General features: G+C 39.8%; 2 protein-coding genes and 1 non-coding gene across 3 annotated transcripts; 2 read left to right on the top strand and 1 right to left on the bottom strand.

Annotated features, from left to right (window-relative positions):
• The first annotated feature begins 4386 nt into the window (after positions 1–4386).
• LOC145554755 (U2 spliceosomal RNA) lies at positions 4387–4576 on the top strand. The gene has a single exon (XR_014090747.1). It is a non-coding gene; the product is annotated as a U2 spliceosomal RNA (small nuclear RNA).
• A 793-nt stretch (positions 4577–5369) lies between these two features.
• On the bottom strand, positions 5370–13080 carry irf2bp1 (interferon regulatory factor 2 binding protein 1). The gene is made up of 3 exons (XM_017308161.2): positions 11771–13080; positions 10428–10778; positions 5370–10134 (listed from the first exon to the last, which is right to left on the bottom strand). The coding sequence occupies exons 1-2, from the start codon at positions 12763–12765 to the stop codon at positions 10454–10456; spliced, it is 1320 nt and encodes a 439-aa protein (XP_017163650.1). The 5' UTR covers positions 12766–13080; the 3' UTR covers positions 5370–10134; positions 10428–10453.
• Positions 13081–13088: 8 nt separating this feature from the next.
• polr1g (RNA polymerase I subunit G) lies at positions 13089–17167 on the top strand. The gene is made up of 3 exons (XM_008426576.3): positions 13089–13400; positions 14927–15071; positions 15666–17167. Exons 1-3 carry the CDS (start codon positions 13316–13318, stop codon positions 16471–16473), a joined length of 1038 nt encoding a protein of 345 aa, XP_008424798.2. The 5' UTR covers positions 13089–13315; the 3' UTR covers positions 16474–17167.
• The last annotated feature ends 782 nt before the right edge of the window (positions 17168–17949 follow it).

Raw genomic sequence — 17949 nt, 5'->3', positions numbered from 1 at the left:
GAATACAGTGTGCAATATATTAAAAAAATAGGACATTTTACTACGAAAACACTAAATCATACCAAGTGATTTCTATAACACAAATGTCAGCACACTTGAAATGAGACAAAACTAACTTAAAAGTAGATTTTCAGCAAGATTTTAAGTAAATAATTCATTAATATTGATTAAAAAGTTCTAGTTCCACTAGTAGGTTATTCAATTTATTTCACAATCAACGGACACTGCGCCGTCACCTAGCAACCCCAGCCCGTTACCTAGCAACCAGGCTCTAGTTCACTGGCAGATCATTTCACTCATAACAAGACATTTTTCCCATAAGTAAAATAATCTGCCAGGCAAACTACTGCTTAAAAAATTATATAGAGGGATTATTGACTTAAAACAAGCTCCTGTATGTTGCTGAAAAGTTACTTGAAAGTCAGTTTTGTTTTACTTCTTACGTACTAAGTTATTAGAAATTAGACCAAAATGACTTGGTAAGATTTTTGCGTGTTTACTTTTAAGTGCTTATAAGATTTAAGCATTTTCATGATGGCTTGTTCGCTATAAATGGTAAAAATTTCACGACTTGTCACTTATGATCGCTGTTCCAATAAGCTTTTGCGATCAGTTTATTTATTTATTTTTTAAATATCTCAATTTCTATGTAACTTCTTTGTATTTTCTTTCGTTTTGTGTCTCAGCGGGTTGTTTTTCTTGTCAATAGGGGCTCCATGCCGTCCATTATCGCCTCTCTAATTGGCTTAACAATAGCAGTAATGAGCTGACAGTAATGGAGGAAACGACACATCAACCAGTCAGAGGCCGCTGGGAAGGACAGACAGACAGACCCAGATCAGATCAGCGTTCAGGCGGATTAATATGCATCAACCGAGGGAAAATCAGAGTTTCTGTCATCCAAAAAGGCTCTTAAAGGGACAAACAGGGTTGTAGCTGCGCCTCCAAGCACTAATTGATATATAGCGCCATCTTGTGGCAAATGCAAAACATTAAGCGCTGCACTTTTTGAAATTCCGCGAACCAAATCCACCAAAATCTGAGATGAATTTGAAAGACTTTAGACAATAAACTCAAGAGTTACTAAAAACCAAGTTAGTCTGAAATAAATTATTAACCTTTATTTCACAGGAAAATCCATCTGAGATTAAAACTCCATGTTACAGCAGCAGCAGTACACATTCACAGCAAAACAGAAAAAGTTAATACATTTAGCAAAAAGGTTCCTCAATTTAAAATATTAACAGATAAAAGTTTGCTAAAAACATTTAGTGACAACTAAATTGAGTTACTCGTTATATCAACGAGTTAAAGTGTTATAAAATGAATTTCTCTCCGGTAAACTTAACCAAGTAGCCAATTGTTTTATTCGTATCCGCTTCTCCGCTTCCTATTGGACGAAAGCGTATCACGTGGTTACATGTAAACCCGGATATTTTCCTTTTGTTGACTGATTGAGCTTAACCCTCTGGTGCATAGCGGTCACTACAGTGGACAGCTGTTTAAAAGTAATTGTTTCCTAAATGCAGTGGTTTCTATGGTGGAATTGCATATCAGTCCTTAGAATGCTCTCTACTGCTCCCCTCCATTGAGGTTAATTCAGTGGCAAGTTGTTGTAACTACAAGTTAATGTCATTGGAGTCCAAGATGGCTGGCAGACAGACACACTCGATGACCACTCCTGGAATATCCTCTCAATCCTTCTATTCTAGGAGAATCCTCGAGGTAAAAAAAATATGCTGACATGCAGAAGTATCTAAGTAACAATATTATTAACTTAGTTTGGAAAATTTTATTTCACATAAGTAGGAAATTGTGATTAACCATGTGTCCAACACAGTGGACATCATGCATCGCTGACTATATTTTTAACATAAGTCATGTAGTTGATTTACCTTTCATTATAACTGTTTTGTTTGTAATTTAATTCATTTTGTGTATATCTATAAGTTAGTTTTAAAAAATCTGCTTTCTTATGCAGATCAGTTGTAGTTTGTCTTAGTAAAATTATCATTTTCTCATACTTTTAGACCACAAGTGCAGCAAAGAACAAGGAACAATATAGAATAGTCAAGGAAATTCCCTCCGACTCCTCTGATGATGAGCATAGTGACAGCAGTGATGAGGAGTGGCTACCAGAGAACACTAGAAATATAGGAGATACGGATGATGAAGGAGATGCAGACAGTCAGAATGCTGAAAGTCAAGATGATGGGGGCCAGGATGATGAAGGACAGGTTGCAGAGGGAGGTCAGCAAGATGAGGGAACTGAGGAAAATGTCCACATGGTACCAACTCAGAGAAATGTTCACAAGGGCCATGCCCAACCCCGCAAATATGTCTGGAAAGTCCAAGACAATAACTTTGATGGAGACCTGCCACCTTTTCTAGGAGAAAGAAGGGTAAATGTTGATGGAAGAGAACCAATTGATTTCTTTAGGTATTTGTTTCCCTTAGATCTCATTGATGAGATAGTGCATAACACCAACATGTATGCGCTACAGAAAGGGAAAGAAAATCTGGCAGTGACCAGCGAAGAAATGCAAATTTTTCTAGGAATCAACATGGTCATGGGGTACATTCGGTATCCTAGGACACGTATGTACTGGTCCAGTGAGGATGGCCTCCGTCTTGGAATAATTGCAGATGCTATGTCTGTAAACAGATATGAGCAAATTCTGAGTTATCTGCACTTTGTGGATAACTATACCTACCAACCAGCAAACACAGACAGGCTCTTCAAAATAGCACCAGTGCTAAGTACACTTCAGAAAACATTCCTGGCGGCAGCAAACCCTGAAGAATTCCAATCAATTGATGAGCAAATCATTCCATTCAAAGGCCAACTGTCAATCAAGCAATACATACCAAAAAAGCCCAAACCCTGGGGAGTGAAAGTGTGGGTCAGGGCAGGGTCCTCGGGTTATATGTACAGATTTGAAGTGTACCAGGGCTCAGCAATTAGGGGTCAGAGCAATGGTTTGGGAATGGCTGGAGATGTAGTGATGCGCCTTTGTGATGACATAAAGCACAAAAACCACAAGGTGTTTTTTGACAACTTCTTCTGCAGCATTCCACTCCTTGAGGCCTTGAAAGACCTAGGCATCTATGGCACAGGTACATGCAGAGCAAACAGAGTGAAAGGAGCGAGTGAGAAACTTAAGAGTGAAAAACAACTGAGAAAAGAAGGTAGAGGAGCCTGCTCTGTTGTCAGCACAAACGGTAACATCACTGTCACACGTTGGCTTGACAGCTCAGTCATCCACATGGCATCGACCTGTGCAGGTCAGTCCCCTGAAGACACGGCCCAAAGATGGCTGAAGAAAGAACAAACCAAGATCAGTGTGCAAAGACCCTACTCGGTGGCCCTTTATAACCAACACATGGGTGGGGTGGATCTTGTTGACCAGTGTGTGGCAATGTATCCCCACAGACGTAGAAACAAGCGGTGGTACATCAGAGTGTTCTTTCATTTTTTGGATGTGACTGTTGTAAATGCCTGGCGACTCCACCTGATGTCTGGTTTGGAAAAGATGAATCTCCTCATCTTCAAAGCTTCTGTGGCCCGTGCACTGATAAATTCTGGCTCCATTCAGCAAAACAGAAGAGGAAGACCCAGTGGAGCCCCACCTCCAGCAAAGTGCAGAACAGTGACGAAAGTACCCAGTGAAGTCAGGTTCAGCGCAGGAAATCACTGGCCTGAGCTCACCCAAGTCAAAAATGCAAACAGATGCCATGATGCTGCATGCACAAGGAAGACCAAATACATATGCATGCAGTGCCATGTGGCACTGTGCCCTGGATGCTTTGCCAATTTTCATGTAGCCTAGGAGTTAGGAAAATTAGTTAGGAAAGAAGTTAGAAGAGAAGTTCTGGAGATGCAGGTGTTTGATGAAGATTGTTCTCTTGGTTTGGAATAAACAGAAGGGCTATAGGATGTTAGAGTGTATGAAAGTATGTTCAAGTGCTTTTCAAAGCCCACAATGGAATAAGGGGTCATGGATATATGATCAAACTCAGATTAAATTAGTCTTCAGTTAAGTTCATACTGTTCTATGTTGAGTGCTGAAGCGCATGCAGTCCACTGTAATGGACATTTTTGTAACTTCCTGAAAAAATTTTATTTTTGAAAAAATAGTTCATATTTGTTTTATTAATGCCCTAAGAAGAGTAAAAACAGATTTAAAAAAAATCTTGACTCAGGGATTCATAATTCATGCATCAGAGGGTTAATATCCCGCGACATACTAACACTAAAACTACCGGGTCATCATAAAATCAATATACCACCGTTTCTGTTTCTGCTAAAACTTTAAATTAATGTTGACGTTTCTGAACCGGGAGTTAAACTGAGCCCCGCCTGGAAGAAATGGTTTCCTACGTGGCATCGCTTCTCGGCCTTTTGGCTCAGATCAAGTGTAGTTTCTGTTCTTATCAGTTTAATATCTGATAGTCCTCTACATGAGGACCAAATATTAAATTGATTTTTGAAACAAGGAGCTGGAATAGAGGCTTGCCTCGTCCTCTCCACGCATTGTCCTGGTATTGCAGTATGTCCAGGAACGGTGCACCTCCATTATGCTGTTAAATAGTAATACTATTGAGTACAAAAAAAAACTAATAAATTGAGCTTTAATTTACTACCTACACTTCATTTTACTGCTTTTTTTTTTTTTTTTTTTTACCAGTTATTTGTCAAAGCTGATAACATTTTAATGTTTAGAAAGTATATGAATAAAATATAAATTTTGTGGTCATCTTCTGATCATGCATCTGTAGTTCCCTTTATTCATAATTTATTTCTTAATGTTCTATTTTAAAAATCCCCAAAATGTTCTTTTTGTTGCCTAGAAATGCATTTGCTGCTTGACCTCAGACCTTTGAAACAACAAAGTTCACGATTCAACAATAACTGGGCAAATATGGCCGACATGGAAAAATGTAGAAGCTGTTTTGCTTATCTAATACATTTGTTATGAATAGTTGTCATGTGACATCACACTTCTGGGAACTTTGTAACTGACAGCCATCTTGGTAGGTAGTTGCTATGACAACTATAAACAAGACTCAAGCTTAAACAGGCATTCCCCTCGTTCCCATCTAACTTATAAACAATAGAATTACAACTATTACCCAACTAGTTTGAGTACTCTTTCCACCTCTGTGTAGTACTAAAATAAATAATGTAGCTTAAAGCTATACGAGCTTTTAGCTGTTAGCTAAAACAGACGTGTGTATTGTGCTCCACAATGTGGAATATGTTGTGTTGTTCTACATTTAACATTTAGTTATTAGGGTTTTATCAAATATTTATTCCCAATAATCAACTCTTTAGATGTTGAAATGTCAAAAATCGAAAGACAAACATACAAGTTTCCATCCCGTTTATTGATGGTTTCTATTTTGTACATGAAGCTGCAGTAAAACCAAAAGCTCTACAAAAACAAGAACATTGATAAAAACAAACTCCAATCACAAAAGGGGACGAAACGGCCAAACAAAATGCCAGCTGACTTTACAAAAGCTCCAGATAAAAAGGAAAAGCGTTGTGATGGGGCTCGGAGGGAAACTGATTCGGGTTTTTCCAACGACATCACAGAGTCCATTGCACTCCTGCTTCCCCTGAGGTTCCCACACACAGACAGATGGTAGACGTTTTTAAAAAAGGCACTTACCGAGGGATTGCATTACGTATCAGTGCATATTGTACTTGATATCAAATTCTCTAGACATTTCTCCAAAAACAGAGCCAATCTGGGGGATATTACATGTTGAACACGATTAATTATTACATCCCATTGTATAACAGAACACAGGAGAGATAAAACTGAAGGAAAACATCCGTTTGAATCCTATGACAGAGTATTAAGGCTGTTCTAGATTAACATAATAAAAAATAGAAGTTTGTCAAATTTCACATATTTACAAGAAAAACATGTCTCTAATGTTAAACGGTGTAATGTCAAAAATGGTAATTTTCCATGACTCAAAGCATAAATTTACAATATTAAAGCAAGGATTTAAAAAACTCAGAAATTTCAATGAATAAAACTCAAATTCATCAGAAACATTTATCTGAAAAAGTTTGATACTTTCCATACTTAAAATATTAAAGCTAAAATTTTGTCTAACATTGTAAAATTCAGAGCTTTCTGTCAGAGAACATCTTAGTTTTAATATTGTAAATATATGTCTTGAAATTATGACAACTTTGCATTTGTTTTCTTTCAAATTCAAGATTTTTCAGTACTTTTGTCTGTTAAATACATGAAATTAATAAAAAAAAAAGTGATCTTTTTATTGAAAAATATTTTCCTTTCATCAAAAGTGGCATTTATGGTCAAATTTATGACTAATTTGTTTTATTACAAATTTGTAAATTTATTTAAATCATGAAAAATTTGCATTTTTTTTCCTTGCAAATTTACGACTGATAATTTTTCTTGTAAATACATCAAATAAATGTAGTTTTTTTACTGAGATTTATTGTTTTTCTGTCATCTAAAATGACCCAAACACTCCATCGCAGGGGAATCCTGGTCAACAGACAACTAACAGTTATTTTTTATTAAACATTTACATCCAGAAACATCAGGTTGGGCTGAACATGACCTTTGGTTTGTGCGTGCATCGTGCACATAAAGGGAGAATCGACCCAAAACACAAACTCAGTTCGAACGTTGGCCCCGCCCACTTTAGTTTCAAACATTCTAATTCATAAAATAAAATCTGGCAAATGAACAAATACATTCATCATATGTGGGAAAACAAAACTTTATGAATCAATTTTTTCAGGTGGATTCTCCCTTAAAAGAAAAAAAAAGTAAAAAAAAAAAGATACGCAATTATATTTCATAACATTTCAAACTGTTGCATATACTAAGACTAAGGGATTGCACATACATACTATAACAGATCTTTACAGTATATAACATTTAACATTCTAGTATAAAATATAATCCTAGGCCTATCAATAGATATCTTTTGAAATATACATTCGGGGTAAAGCGTAGGCTGGGCTGGATGAGAGCATAAAGCAACGTTAAAGTCGAGTTTACCGCACCAACGTTCTCCTTTTTCGGTTTCACGAAGAGTCACGTAAAGCTGGCGTAAAGAAAAACAGAAAACAAAAAAAGAAAAAGCAGAGAGAAATGTCGTGGCCCTGCTCACATGGCGTCAGTTTCACAATTTCGTTCAGCTTTAGCGCCAACGTTTTTCCTCTTTCGGTTTCACGAAGAGTCACGTAGAGCTGACGTAAGGGAAATAAAAACTGCCAACATGGCGTCAGTTTCTCGATTTCTTTCAGCTTTAGCACTAACGTTTTTCCTCTTTTAGTTTCACGAAGAGTCACGTAAAGCTGGCGTAAAGAAAAACAAAAAAAGAAAAAGCAGAGAGAAATGTCGTGGCCCTGCTCACATGGCGTCAGTTTCACAATTTCTTTCAGCTTTAGCGCCAACGTTTTTCCTCTTTCGGTTTCACGAAGAGTCACGTAGAGCTGACGTAAGGGAAATAAAAACTGCCAACATGGCGTCAGTTTCTAGATTTCTTTCAGACCTGAGCATCTTCAAATGTAACAAAATTGGTTTAAAACGTTCGTGCAGCAAAAATGTTTTGTTTGTGCCGCCATCATCTTAAAGATATTAAATGTTTCCAGAGGTCATGAAAGGTCAAACAGCTGCCACAACTTCTTTTTAAAAAATTGCTGTCAATAAACTCGACTACATTTGGGCAGCAAAAAAATTTTTTGTGCTGCTTTTGTTTAGAAAATATCAATCTGACAAAATTTCTGTCAAATGTTTGTTGAGTAAACATCTTTGTGCTGCTAAGCAATTTAATTATATTACTTTTACAAATCAAGCAAATTTGTTACAAATCAACTCAGCTATGTTGTGCAGCAAAAATATTTGTTTGTGCCGCTGTCATTTTAAGGACATTAAAAAATGTTTCCGGAGGTTGTTAAAGGTCCACCAGACCCCCCATCTTCCTAAACGATAAAAACATTAGTGTCTAATGTTTGTGCAGCAAACATTTTTATTTGTGCTGCTTTTTTAAATGAAAGTTTAAAGATCAAAAGGTCAACCACATTACCCAAATCTATCAAAATTTGTGTTAAACATTTGTGCTGTGTTTGTGTAGTAAAAATGGTTTGTGCCGCCATAATTTACTTCATTTACAAAATCAAACAAATTTGGTATCAAACAACTCAGCAAAATTTTTTGTTTGTGCTCCTTTTGATATGAAGATATTGATGATGACCTCTGTGCCACCATTATCTTTTAAATAATAGCGGCACAAATGAAAACTTTTGCAGCACAAATGTTCGACACCAATTTTGTCAAATTTGAAGAAGGCAGCGGGGGGCAACTTCACTCAGGTTTTTTCAGCAGAGCGCCAACGTTCTCCTTTCTCTGTTTCACAAAGAGTCACATAAAGCTGGCGCAAGGGAAATAAAAGCACAAAATGTCGTGGCCGGTTACCTGCCAATATGGCATCAGTTTCAGATTTCTCAGCCAGTTTATTGCGAGATATGGTAAAAGAAGAAAACTCCCCCCATGTCCTGTAGGGGGCTCCGTATTATACCAACTTCAGTCGATTTAGTTGACAGCGTTAAAAAACGTAGCAAAGGTAACATCCAACAGTGTGCAGGAGAGAGCAGTCACTGTAAAACAGTGTTTTACTCTTTTGATTTCCGCCTTTTTAAATTATCTTTACTTCAGCTATTAGCATGGTTAGCATGTAGGGTTCCCTACAAAACGCTTAGTTAGATTTCCAAAAGGCTCCCAACCCTTTTAAAATCAGGCAAAAGGCAGTTTTAAAGTATAAAACAGAGCAACTTCGCTCTGATATAATCAACCTGTTTGATAATTTATGAGTTCAGCCTCTGGAGAGTCTGCTTCTCCTTCAATTCGATGAAATGTTTCGAAGGCGGGAAACAGCTCTCTGGGTTTCCTAATATGCTAACTTCCACACTGAAGAGTGTTGTCAGTTCAACCAGGTGGTATTTCTGGATCGCTAACTGGTCAGAAAAGTACATTTTGAGCCTCTATCAGACGATATATCGGTGCGTCTAGGTGAAAAAGCTTTTCTGTTTAATTACCGTTGAGGGAAAATGTGAGTTGTTGGTGTTTTAATTAGCGTTTAACTTCGTTTTGTTCAAGAAATTAAGAAAAATATTAAATTTCATGTGCTGAGTAGCGACATGCTAGCATCGTAGGGAAAGATAAAGCTGACAGTTTCTGGTCTCTGACACAAATATTAAAAATGAATTCAGAAACTGTTGTTTCTTCCACCTTCAGCGCAGTAGGAGTAATTTGTTTTCACGTTTTTATCATTTGGAGTTTAATCATTTGGAGTTTATAGATTAAAACTTTACGCTTGATTAATTTTTCTTTCCTGTTTTCTACTAGAATACTATAAAAATTCATTAATTTCTCTATAATGCACAATAATTGTTAGCTTTGTTTTGTTCTGTGGAGTCCTTTTGCTTTCTAGGGGACATTAAGTTATAAAATTCAGAAAAATAAACAATATGCAGTCGTGTCGAGAAGAAAGAACTGACTTCCGGCTCCTAAACGTTACTGAATTAATTTATTGTCGCCACAGAAAAACTAGAAATCTGAATGTCAGCTGCTGTGTTGGTGTGATCCTAGCATACTGAGCTAGTGCAGGTTAGCCTTTTTTATTTGAGTTTATCAAGCAGAAACAAAGCCAAGCACTTGGATCGTTATGCATGACGCCATGGACATAAATCACATGTTGTGGTGCTTTTCTAAAGTGATGTTTAGCACCTTTGCATCACTGAGGATGCAGCAAAAACTCAACTATAACCAATGTTTAGATGTTGACCTGTGCTGGAGAGTCGACTCGGTGAGTAGAAATGTAATTTACATTCGTTTTAAATGAGGACAACTAATGTATCGAGTCCTTTTCAGGTGAGAAAACTGATGTTTAAAGGAAAATTATGATGAAAAACAGAAGCTTCTGAACTTTTACGATGCTGTTTAAACTGAACTGCGAGTCAGAGGAGTTAGAACCTGTGTAGTGGAGGATTTCTGGGTTTGTTGGTTGTTGTGTTTCTTTTCTGGGTCCCTCTGCAGTCCAGTGTAGACATCTCTTATTGTACTGAATCCAAATCTGTAGAAACAAAAAGAAAACAACAATAATTACAGGTGAAACCAGTTTTATCCAGCAATATTATCACGTTTCCATTTGCGTGGTTTATAGTCACCCTCACTGTTGCCAACTTAGCAACTTCGATATATTTAGCAAATTTAAAAAAAAAAGCATTATAACATGATGTAAGGCTAAAAAATGTGGATTTTACATGACACTGCTCCTTTAATAAATGTAACATCTATGGTTGAAGCTGTGGGTCTGAAACCTAAATGCATTTTTCTGCAGAGCTTTTAGATGTGAAATGAACCCACCTGCTGCTGTTCGGTCCGCGTCACCATCACGTCTCTCTCTCTTTCTTAACAGTGACGTCTCCTCCTCCTCCTCCTCCTGATCCACCTCCACCTGCGCCGCCTGCTGCTCCGCTCCCTGATCCAGACGCCGGAGCAGCTCCTGACCCCGAACTGGCTCCGGATGCCGCTGCCGACGCGGATCCCGCTGGAGCCTGAACGGCGCCCAGGATGGTGGAGACCTCTCCCTGCATGAAGGCCCAGGGTGGGCTGTTGGGGGAGTTATCCAGTGGGCAGCGCTCTCCGCTGGGGCAGTACACCTCGCCGTCGCCCCGCCGGCTCTGGATGTACACTCTGGTGCAGGGGAAGCAGAACCTGCATTTGAAATGAGAGATGGGAAACATTTATGAGAATACAACTAGTACAGATATAATTTCCATCTCCCTTCTGGAGGGCAAAAAAGCTGCTGCTAGCCAAGGATTAGCACTGGTTTTAGCCGTTTATCTTAAATGTACGATTGATATATAAAATAAAAAAGGTGCAGTGCTTTGCTACTAATTGCAAACGCCACATAAACTAGATAACAAGGTCAGGAAAAAGTTTTAAATTTAGAAAAAATAGCAGGGGAGAGGGAAGTAGTTCAGCAATGCTAGCTTGACCTGGACAACTTTAGCATGTAGCTTTGCTGTGGAATTCGGCGTTTCAGTTAAAAAATAGGCGCGCTAAACTACTCTGACAGATCACAAGTAGAGCAAATATTTAAATGAGCTAATCTACCAACACTGTGCTAAATGTTCCTAAGAATTTAAAGTTTAAGTGTGGACACCTGCAATAACAACCCATTATTTTTTTTTGTTGAAAATTCTCAAAATGACAATATTATCGTTTATTGCAATAATTCCTGGGGCAATTCATTATCCCGTAAAATTTGTTATTGTGACAGGCCTACTAATTGTTTTAGATACTAATTGTTTTATCGATTTATCGGATAAATAAGTTTGACATATTCTACAGATTTTTTATTTGACCATTTCAGCCTTTTTTCTTTTTTTTAAATATAAAATGATTTATTTAAAGAAAAAAAATCATTTGCAATTTTAAATGTATTTTTAATATTCTGTAAAACAAGGTTGAAATCTCCATATAATCAAGCACTAAAGAAACACTATTGAATTAAAAATGTTTTTTATTTTATTCATTTAAAAACAGAATTGAGTTTCCTTGAATGTTTAAATTTCACATTCTATAATGCGTCATGCGCCAATTTTTGTAACGATTAATCGTCCAGAAATATTGATGACTAAATTAATCGTCAGCTGCAGCACTAATAAAAAGCCGCAGTAAATCCATACAAACAGAAAACACACCTGTGCCCAGGCACGGATGGACACTGGACAAAGTGCGTGTCCTCCAGACGCTCATGGCACAGCGTGCAGGACAGCGTGTTTCCGGTCGGATGGGTGTTGCTGACAGATGCCGACCCCAGCTCGGAGGCACCGTTGTTGGGTAACGCCGCAGCAGTCGTGGCTGCCTCCGCGGAGCTGCTGGATCCCAGAGGCTCGGCACCGGACCGGGCCGTCGGGGGGCGTTGCTGCCTGGCCGGGGATGAAGCGGGCTTCGGGCTCGTCTGGCTCACGCCTCCAGCCATGGAAAAGGACGAAGAAGACAGGCTTGTGCTCTTGCTGCCGCTGGTGCCAGCCTGGGTCTGAGTCTGGGACTTGGCCTGGGAGGAAATGAGCTCCCGCTCCAGCTCCGGAGTGATGAAGGAGGAGATCCCGATCCCCAGCTGCCTGCGGCTCATCTCAGCCAGCACCGGCGCCGGGAAGATCATCGGGCTGCTCATCGGCGCTGTCCTGGCGGTCAGACCCGCTGGCATGCCCGCAAGCAGCCCGGGCATTCCCGCAATGCTTTGAGTCACCAGGCTGGGCGGGATGGCGGCTCCGATCATGGGTCTCCGGCTGCTGCTGGGGCTCTGGCGGTTCACCTCTTGGGGCGGCTGCCCGTCGCGGTGCAGCCCGTTGGGCGGCACGCGTATCGTCGTCCCGCCGCCTTCCCCTCTCCCTCCCCGGTCAAAGCGCTCCGCGTGCTGCCTTCCGCCGTCCGGCCCCGGCTCTGCTCTTGCTAAGGAGCCGTGTTTGTTGGGAGAGGGGCCGGGCGACCTCACGTTGCCATCCTGCATGCCGTGACTCCGCTTCAGCTGGCGGGCGCTTGCTATCAGGAACTCGATCTGGTTAGCCCCCTCGTAGTTAACGCAACCGCGGCAGACCACCTCGCTGAAGTCCCACACCACGGTCCATGGCATCTTCGGCAGGTCGCACAAGTAGCACCACTGGCGCCTGGACGACGAAGAAGGGGAGGACATGGCTGCCTGGCGGGCCACCTGGCACACCTGTTCGGGTTCAAACAGCCAGCTAGCACGCTAACGTGCTAACACAGGTTAGCTTCGTTAACCTATTTCGGTTCGACAGGTGTACGCCCTCTCTTTTCGACAAACTTTCCGCCTTAACAGATCCAACACAACTTAAAAAAAACGCTACTCATTTTAAGCATTAAAATAATGACAAATATTAAAGTCGTCTAAGCTCCTTTCAATATATTTGCTTTGTTTATCCTGTTCGGCCTACTTCTCGCTCCTGTCAACTGTTTTTCCCCCCGACAGACGCTGGTAGGTTACGTAATCATTCGAGGAGGATTGTGGGTGTTTGAGTTGTTTTGACCGGCGCTACCTACTCAAATACTTCCAACAAACCGGGGAGGTGGGACTACAATCCACCGTGACCCGGAAGTACTCCTTACAAGTCTGGGTTCACTTTGTGTCAACACATGTCCATTCCCACCTCAGAGCCATGCGTGTTGAGCTAAAAAAAACGTTGCGAGTTATATTGTTAGCAGTTATTTTTAAACTATAAAACATGCCAAAAGACGTTTCTTCGTCTTCGAGCGAAGATGAAACGGTTAATGTTGCCACGGAAACAACAGAACGGCAGAGAGAACCCGGTAAGCATACGGATGTAATTTAAGCTAAGTTGGTGCGAAAAGAAATGGGTTTTAAAATGTAATCTAAGACCAAAAACTTAATATTACCGTTTGTGGTACACTTTAAATATGAATTAGGAATAGCTATGTTGTATATGCGTGTTGTTAATCAACAAAGTTGCTTAACAAAATACGAATACTTATAATTTATGTATAAAATAATACAGTTTGAGACACACTCCATTACAGTAGATGGCGGTAATGCATTCCATACATTTCTTACCAAGTGGAACTAGTACTTTTTCCATCAACATCAAGAAATTAATGACTTAAAATACGATCCTATATGTTGCAGAAAAGTTACTTTTAAGTTTGTCTTAATTCAGTTGTTTGAACTGGAAACAAGCCCAAAAGGTATTTGGTGAAATTGAGTGTTTTTGCAGTGAAACATGTCGTTTTGTAACCAAAGACCTTTTATGTAGACTTTATTCCTTTAAAAAAAGTCTACAAACTGTTTCATTCTGACATTTTAACTTTCCTTTAAGAATAATTTGTTGTTAAAATGAATACTTACTTCAAAACATTTATCCTAAAAATTACTTTGGTACACTGCAAAAAGTCTAAGCACGGATTTTTGGTCTAGTTTCTTTTGCAAATATTTTAGTAAACTTGAAATAAATCAAAACTAATTTACATGTAACTTGTTTTAAGTCAATAATTCCTTGATATTGATAAAAAGTACTAGTTCCACTGGTAGAATAATCCACTCATAATGTGACATTCTTCCCATAGTATAAGTGAAACAATACTACACAATATTTTCTTTGTGAACGATAAATTGACCCAGAAGTTGTTGCAATAAACAGTAATATTGTTGTTTTTTAAACCATTTTCAAGCAATATAATGGTAATGGCACAATAATTAAAGAGCACATTACCAAGTTTAATGAACATTTAACACTGGAACTGGAAGACATTTCAAGAATACAAAATAAATAAAACAGCAAATAAAATGAATTAAGAAGTCTCTGTAAACACAATTCTTCTTAAAAAAAGGGCTGAAGACCAAACTGAAGACTTTTATAATCCAGTTTTTGGTAGAGAAAAACAATAAATCATGGAAATGATTGAATTCGATCTAATTTATCTAATTGATTTATTGCGACAGACCTAGAAATAATCTGCCAATGTGATTTTTCATCAACATTAAGGAATAATTGACTAAAACTAACCTGCATCTTTCTGAGAAGTTATTTATAAGTTTTATATTATTTGAAGTGTACTAAGATATTTGCACTAGAAATTAGAATAAAGATTCTCAGCAAGATTTTGTGCTTTTACAGTGAAGTTTTTGTGATTTTGACACCATAATTGAATAAAAATCCCCTCACTTTTCAGATTTTTATTTGCGTTTGTCCATCACAAAACATCCCAATAAAAACAACACAAAAAAGCATGTGGAAGCGTTTCCCCACATAGTGCTAAGCCGACAGACCCTCCGCTTTCGAACTCTTATTTAATGACGACTTGCTTGTTTGTTTCTGCAGCCAGGAAGACCGCGCGGCTGGAGTGTCCTGAGGACTTTGTGTCTTTCTGCCACGTCCCCTGCAGCAGCACGCTGGCAGACAATCTGAGGAACAACGAGAACGAGTTGTGGCTCATTAAAGCCCCTGCCAGCTTCGACCCCCACTGGTGGGTACAGCCTGTGCTCCTTGCGTCTGTTATGCATTCCGATCTTTACAAGAACTTAAATGGAAATTAAGCTTTGTCCTCGCGGTTTACTCTCGCTGTTGTTCCGTTTCAGCGGGAAGGTGAGGTTGAAAATCCTCTCAGAACTCAGTCAGGGATGATTGTCAGTTTTTCTGCCGTACTTTACTGGGCAATTTTAGATCTTATAGAGCAATAGCAGCTGGTGAGGAGATCTTGGTTCAATCCAGTCCAACAAGTTTGTTTGTTTTAATCCCCATTTTTATGAAGATATTATTAAAATAAACCTTGGTTTCCTTCCTGTTTGTCATCTTCTCGATTTAGAAAATGTTGGTTTAATTTCAAATGAATAAGTTCCACCCATAATTTCCATCTACATTTATTGGTTTCCCATGATACCGCAAGGACTTTTTCATTAATATTAAGGAATTATTGACTTTAAACAAGCTGCTATATTGTTCTGAAAATGCAGTTGTCTTAATTTAAGTAAACCAGGGTATTTGACATAAGACAGAAGTTATGTGGTAAGATGTTGTGTTTTTGCAGTGTATCCCAACTCTCCACTTGTTTTCCCTGCAGCTTCAGCGGCGTCCAGGTTCCCCTGTCGGGCCTCCAGACCCTGAAGGTTCCGGTTGGGCCGGTCCAGCAGAGCTACAGCGTCCTGGCGTCGTCCCACCCCACCGACCTTCACCTGCTCACCAGCGACAGCCGGACGTCGGACGGCTTCGTCTTCGCTCCGGCCTTTTCCGGCCTGCTGAACATCTGCGAGAGCTACGGGGACGCCGGCGCCGAGCGGGCGCCACACGTCGTGCCGGCCGCCCCGGCGCCCGCCATCCCCGCCGGCCTCAAGCAGCGGTTCCACCCGTTCGGCAGCAAGACCCCGAAGCTCACCTATGTGGCGGAGAACGAGGCGGACGGAGCCGCGTTCGGGCCGTCGTCGACGACGCTGCGGCCGCTGGTGATAAAGCAGTTCGTAGAAGATGGAGGCCGGGTGGATGAGGATGACGAGGAGGAGGAGGAGGAGGAGGAAGGCAGGAAGAGGAAAAAGAAGAAGAAGAAAGAGAAGCGGATAAAGTCTGAAGAAGTGGAAGTGTTGCTGCAGATGAAACCGGAGCCATCCGATGAAAATCTGGACGAAAATCTGGCGGCGGGTCTTCCTTTCGGAGAGGAGAAGACGACGAAGAAGAAGAAGAAGAAGAAGGACAGGGAGCGGGAGGAGGTGGAGGAGGGGCTGGAGCCCGGCATGAATGTTAAGGAGGAATCAGTTTCTGTGAAATGTGAGCCGCTGGACGTTTTATACGGCGACGCAGCGGAGAGTTCAGGGAAGAAGAAGAAGAAGAAGAAGAAGAAGAAGAAAAGCAGAACTGAGGAAGATGTTCAGTCCTGATTCCCTCCATCTTTAAACGCTTAAAGCTGCAGCATGTAACATTTATAAAAAGGTTTCTTTCACGTTTAAGAGACTGATAATCTCTGAAAAGAACGATCTCCTCCCTGAGCTGCTATTGACGTCAGAAGAAATGACCAATAACAACCAATCAGAGCCTGGAGGCGGGGCTTAGCGCTGTCAATCATTCTCATTTATCATTTATGCTGCTGAAAGTGCCAGAGGCAGAGAAACGACTCATTATTACAGGAAAACTGTTTATCCACCATCATCGGATATGGCTTCGCTAACTAGCCGTAACGTTCATCGGTGGATGGTGATTGACAGCGCTAAGACCCGCCTCCTGGCTCTGATTGGTTGTTTGTAGTTGGCACTGGGAGCAGCCAGAAGAGCTCAGTTTTTCACGTTATCTGTCTTAAACCATAATTAGTTTGTAATCATTTCTGGTGAAAGTTGCGTACTGTCTCTTTAAGGCCGGTTTCCCTCACAGCAGCTGGACGAGGCGGGAAACGGGGAAGCATCTCCTCGTTTTGGTCCAGTTCCTGTCGACTCCTGGTGGATTTCATGGCCTGAGATTCGCTCTGTGTCGCTGTGTTTGTTTACACAACCACTGATTTACTGTGGTAAAACCTTCAGGACTGATTTGGGTCACAAAACTCTAAAAAGAGATTAAAGAAACTTTTAATGAGGGGAAAAAGTGTTTGGTGTTTTTTTTGTCCTGCAGATGTGAATTCAGACCAGCAGTTTCCTTAGAGATGTGATTTCATCCTGGAGGAATGAAAACCAAATGTGTGGCCCTGAAATGCAACAATAACATGGATGGAAGGAGATTAAAGAATGATGCTGAGATAGCAGCTGAAATGTGACTTTATTCCCAACAAAATAACATTTAATAGGATTAATAAATATCCTTTATTGTCCCAGATTGAGGAAATTCATGTGCACCAGCAGCAGAATGTAAATTCAAACTTGACGCTGTACAATAACAATTTGGAACATAATAAAAATAATACAGATTAAAACTGAAGACTAAAAAAGGACTGAAAAGTGAAAAACGCTGAATAAATAACTAAATAATGTTTTTAATTCTGTTTTCCTTATGACTCCAATAAAATCCTCTGCAACAAACTTGTTTATTCAATTCAATTGTATAATAAATATGAAGGTTTGGACCAAAATGTAAAGTTTAGTGGAAAATTTGGTGTTTTAGGAATCAAAATGACAACAATTTAAGTAACAAAAACTAAAATCAGGCAAAGGAAAACATTTTCCAAATCAGTTTCTTTCAATAAAAACCTTATGAAACGTCAGCAGGAGCTGCAGTGTGTCTGTCTGGTGAATGTTTGGTTAAAACATGTTTGTTTTTCATTCACTGGTTAGAAAACCCAGAAATCTGACTCAAGAGAAGAAATACTTTATAATAAAACTACTCAAAGTTCAGAATATTTCTAAAAGTAATTTAAAAAAACAAAAAAAGTT

Source organism: Poecilia reticulata, chromosome 13 (genome assembly GCF_904066995.2).
Source record: "Poecilia reticulata chromosome 13, P_reticulata-male-v2, whole genome shotgun sequence".
NCBI lineage: Eukaryota > Metazoa > Chordata > Actinopteri > Cyprinodontiformes > Poeciliidae > Poecilia > Poecilia reticulata.
The sequence above is the reverse complement of the archived record's forward strand: the minus strand, read 5'-3'. Positions and strand labels throughout refer to the sequence as shown.

What these genes read in the sequence shown, in the direction of transcription:
- irf2bp1 (XM_017308161.2), bottom strand. Translation starts at nt 12,765, where the DNA reads ATGTCCTCCCCTTCTTCGTCGTCCAGGCGCCAGTGGTGCTACTTGTGC. An exon ending in CCATCCGTGCCTGGGCACAG is followed by an intron (nt 10,779 to 11,770) that starts GTGTGTTTTCTG and finishes TTTCAAATGCAG; the next exon opens with GTTCTGCTTCCCCTGCACCA.
- polr1g (XM_008426576.3), top strand. Translation starts at nt 13,316, where the DNA reads ATGCCAAAAGACGTTTCTTCGTCTTCGAGCGAAGATGAAACGGTTAAT. An exon ending in AGAACGGCAGAGAGAACCCG is followed by an intron (nt 13,401 to 14,926) that starts GTAAGCATACGG and finishes TTGTTTCTGCAG; the next exon opens with CCAGGAAGACCGCGCGGCTG. An exon ending in GCCAGCTTCGACCCCCACTG is followed by an intron (nt 15,072 to 15,665) that starts GTGGGTACAGCC and finishes TTTTCCCTGCAG; the next exon opens with CTTCAGCGGCGTCCAGGTTC.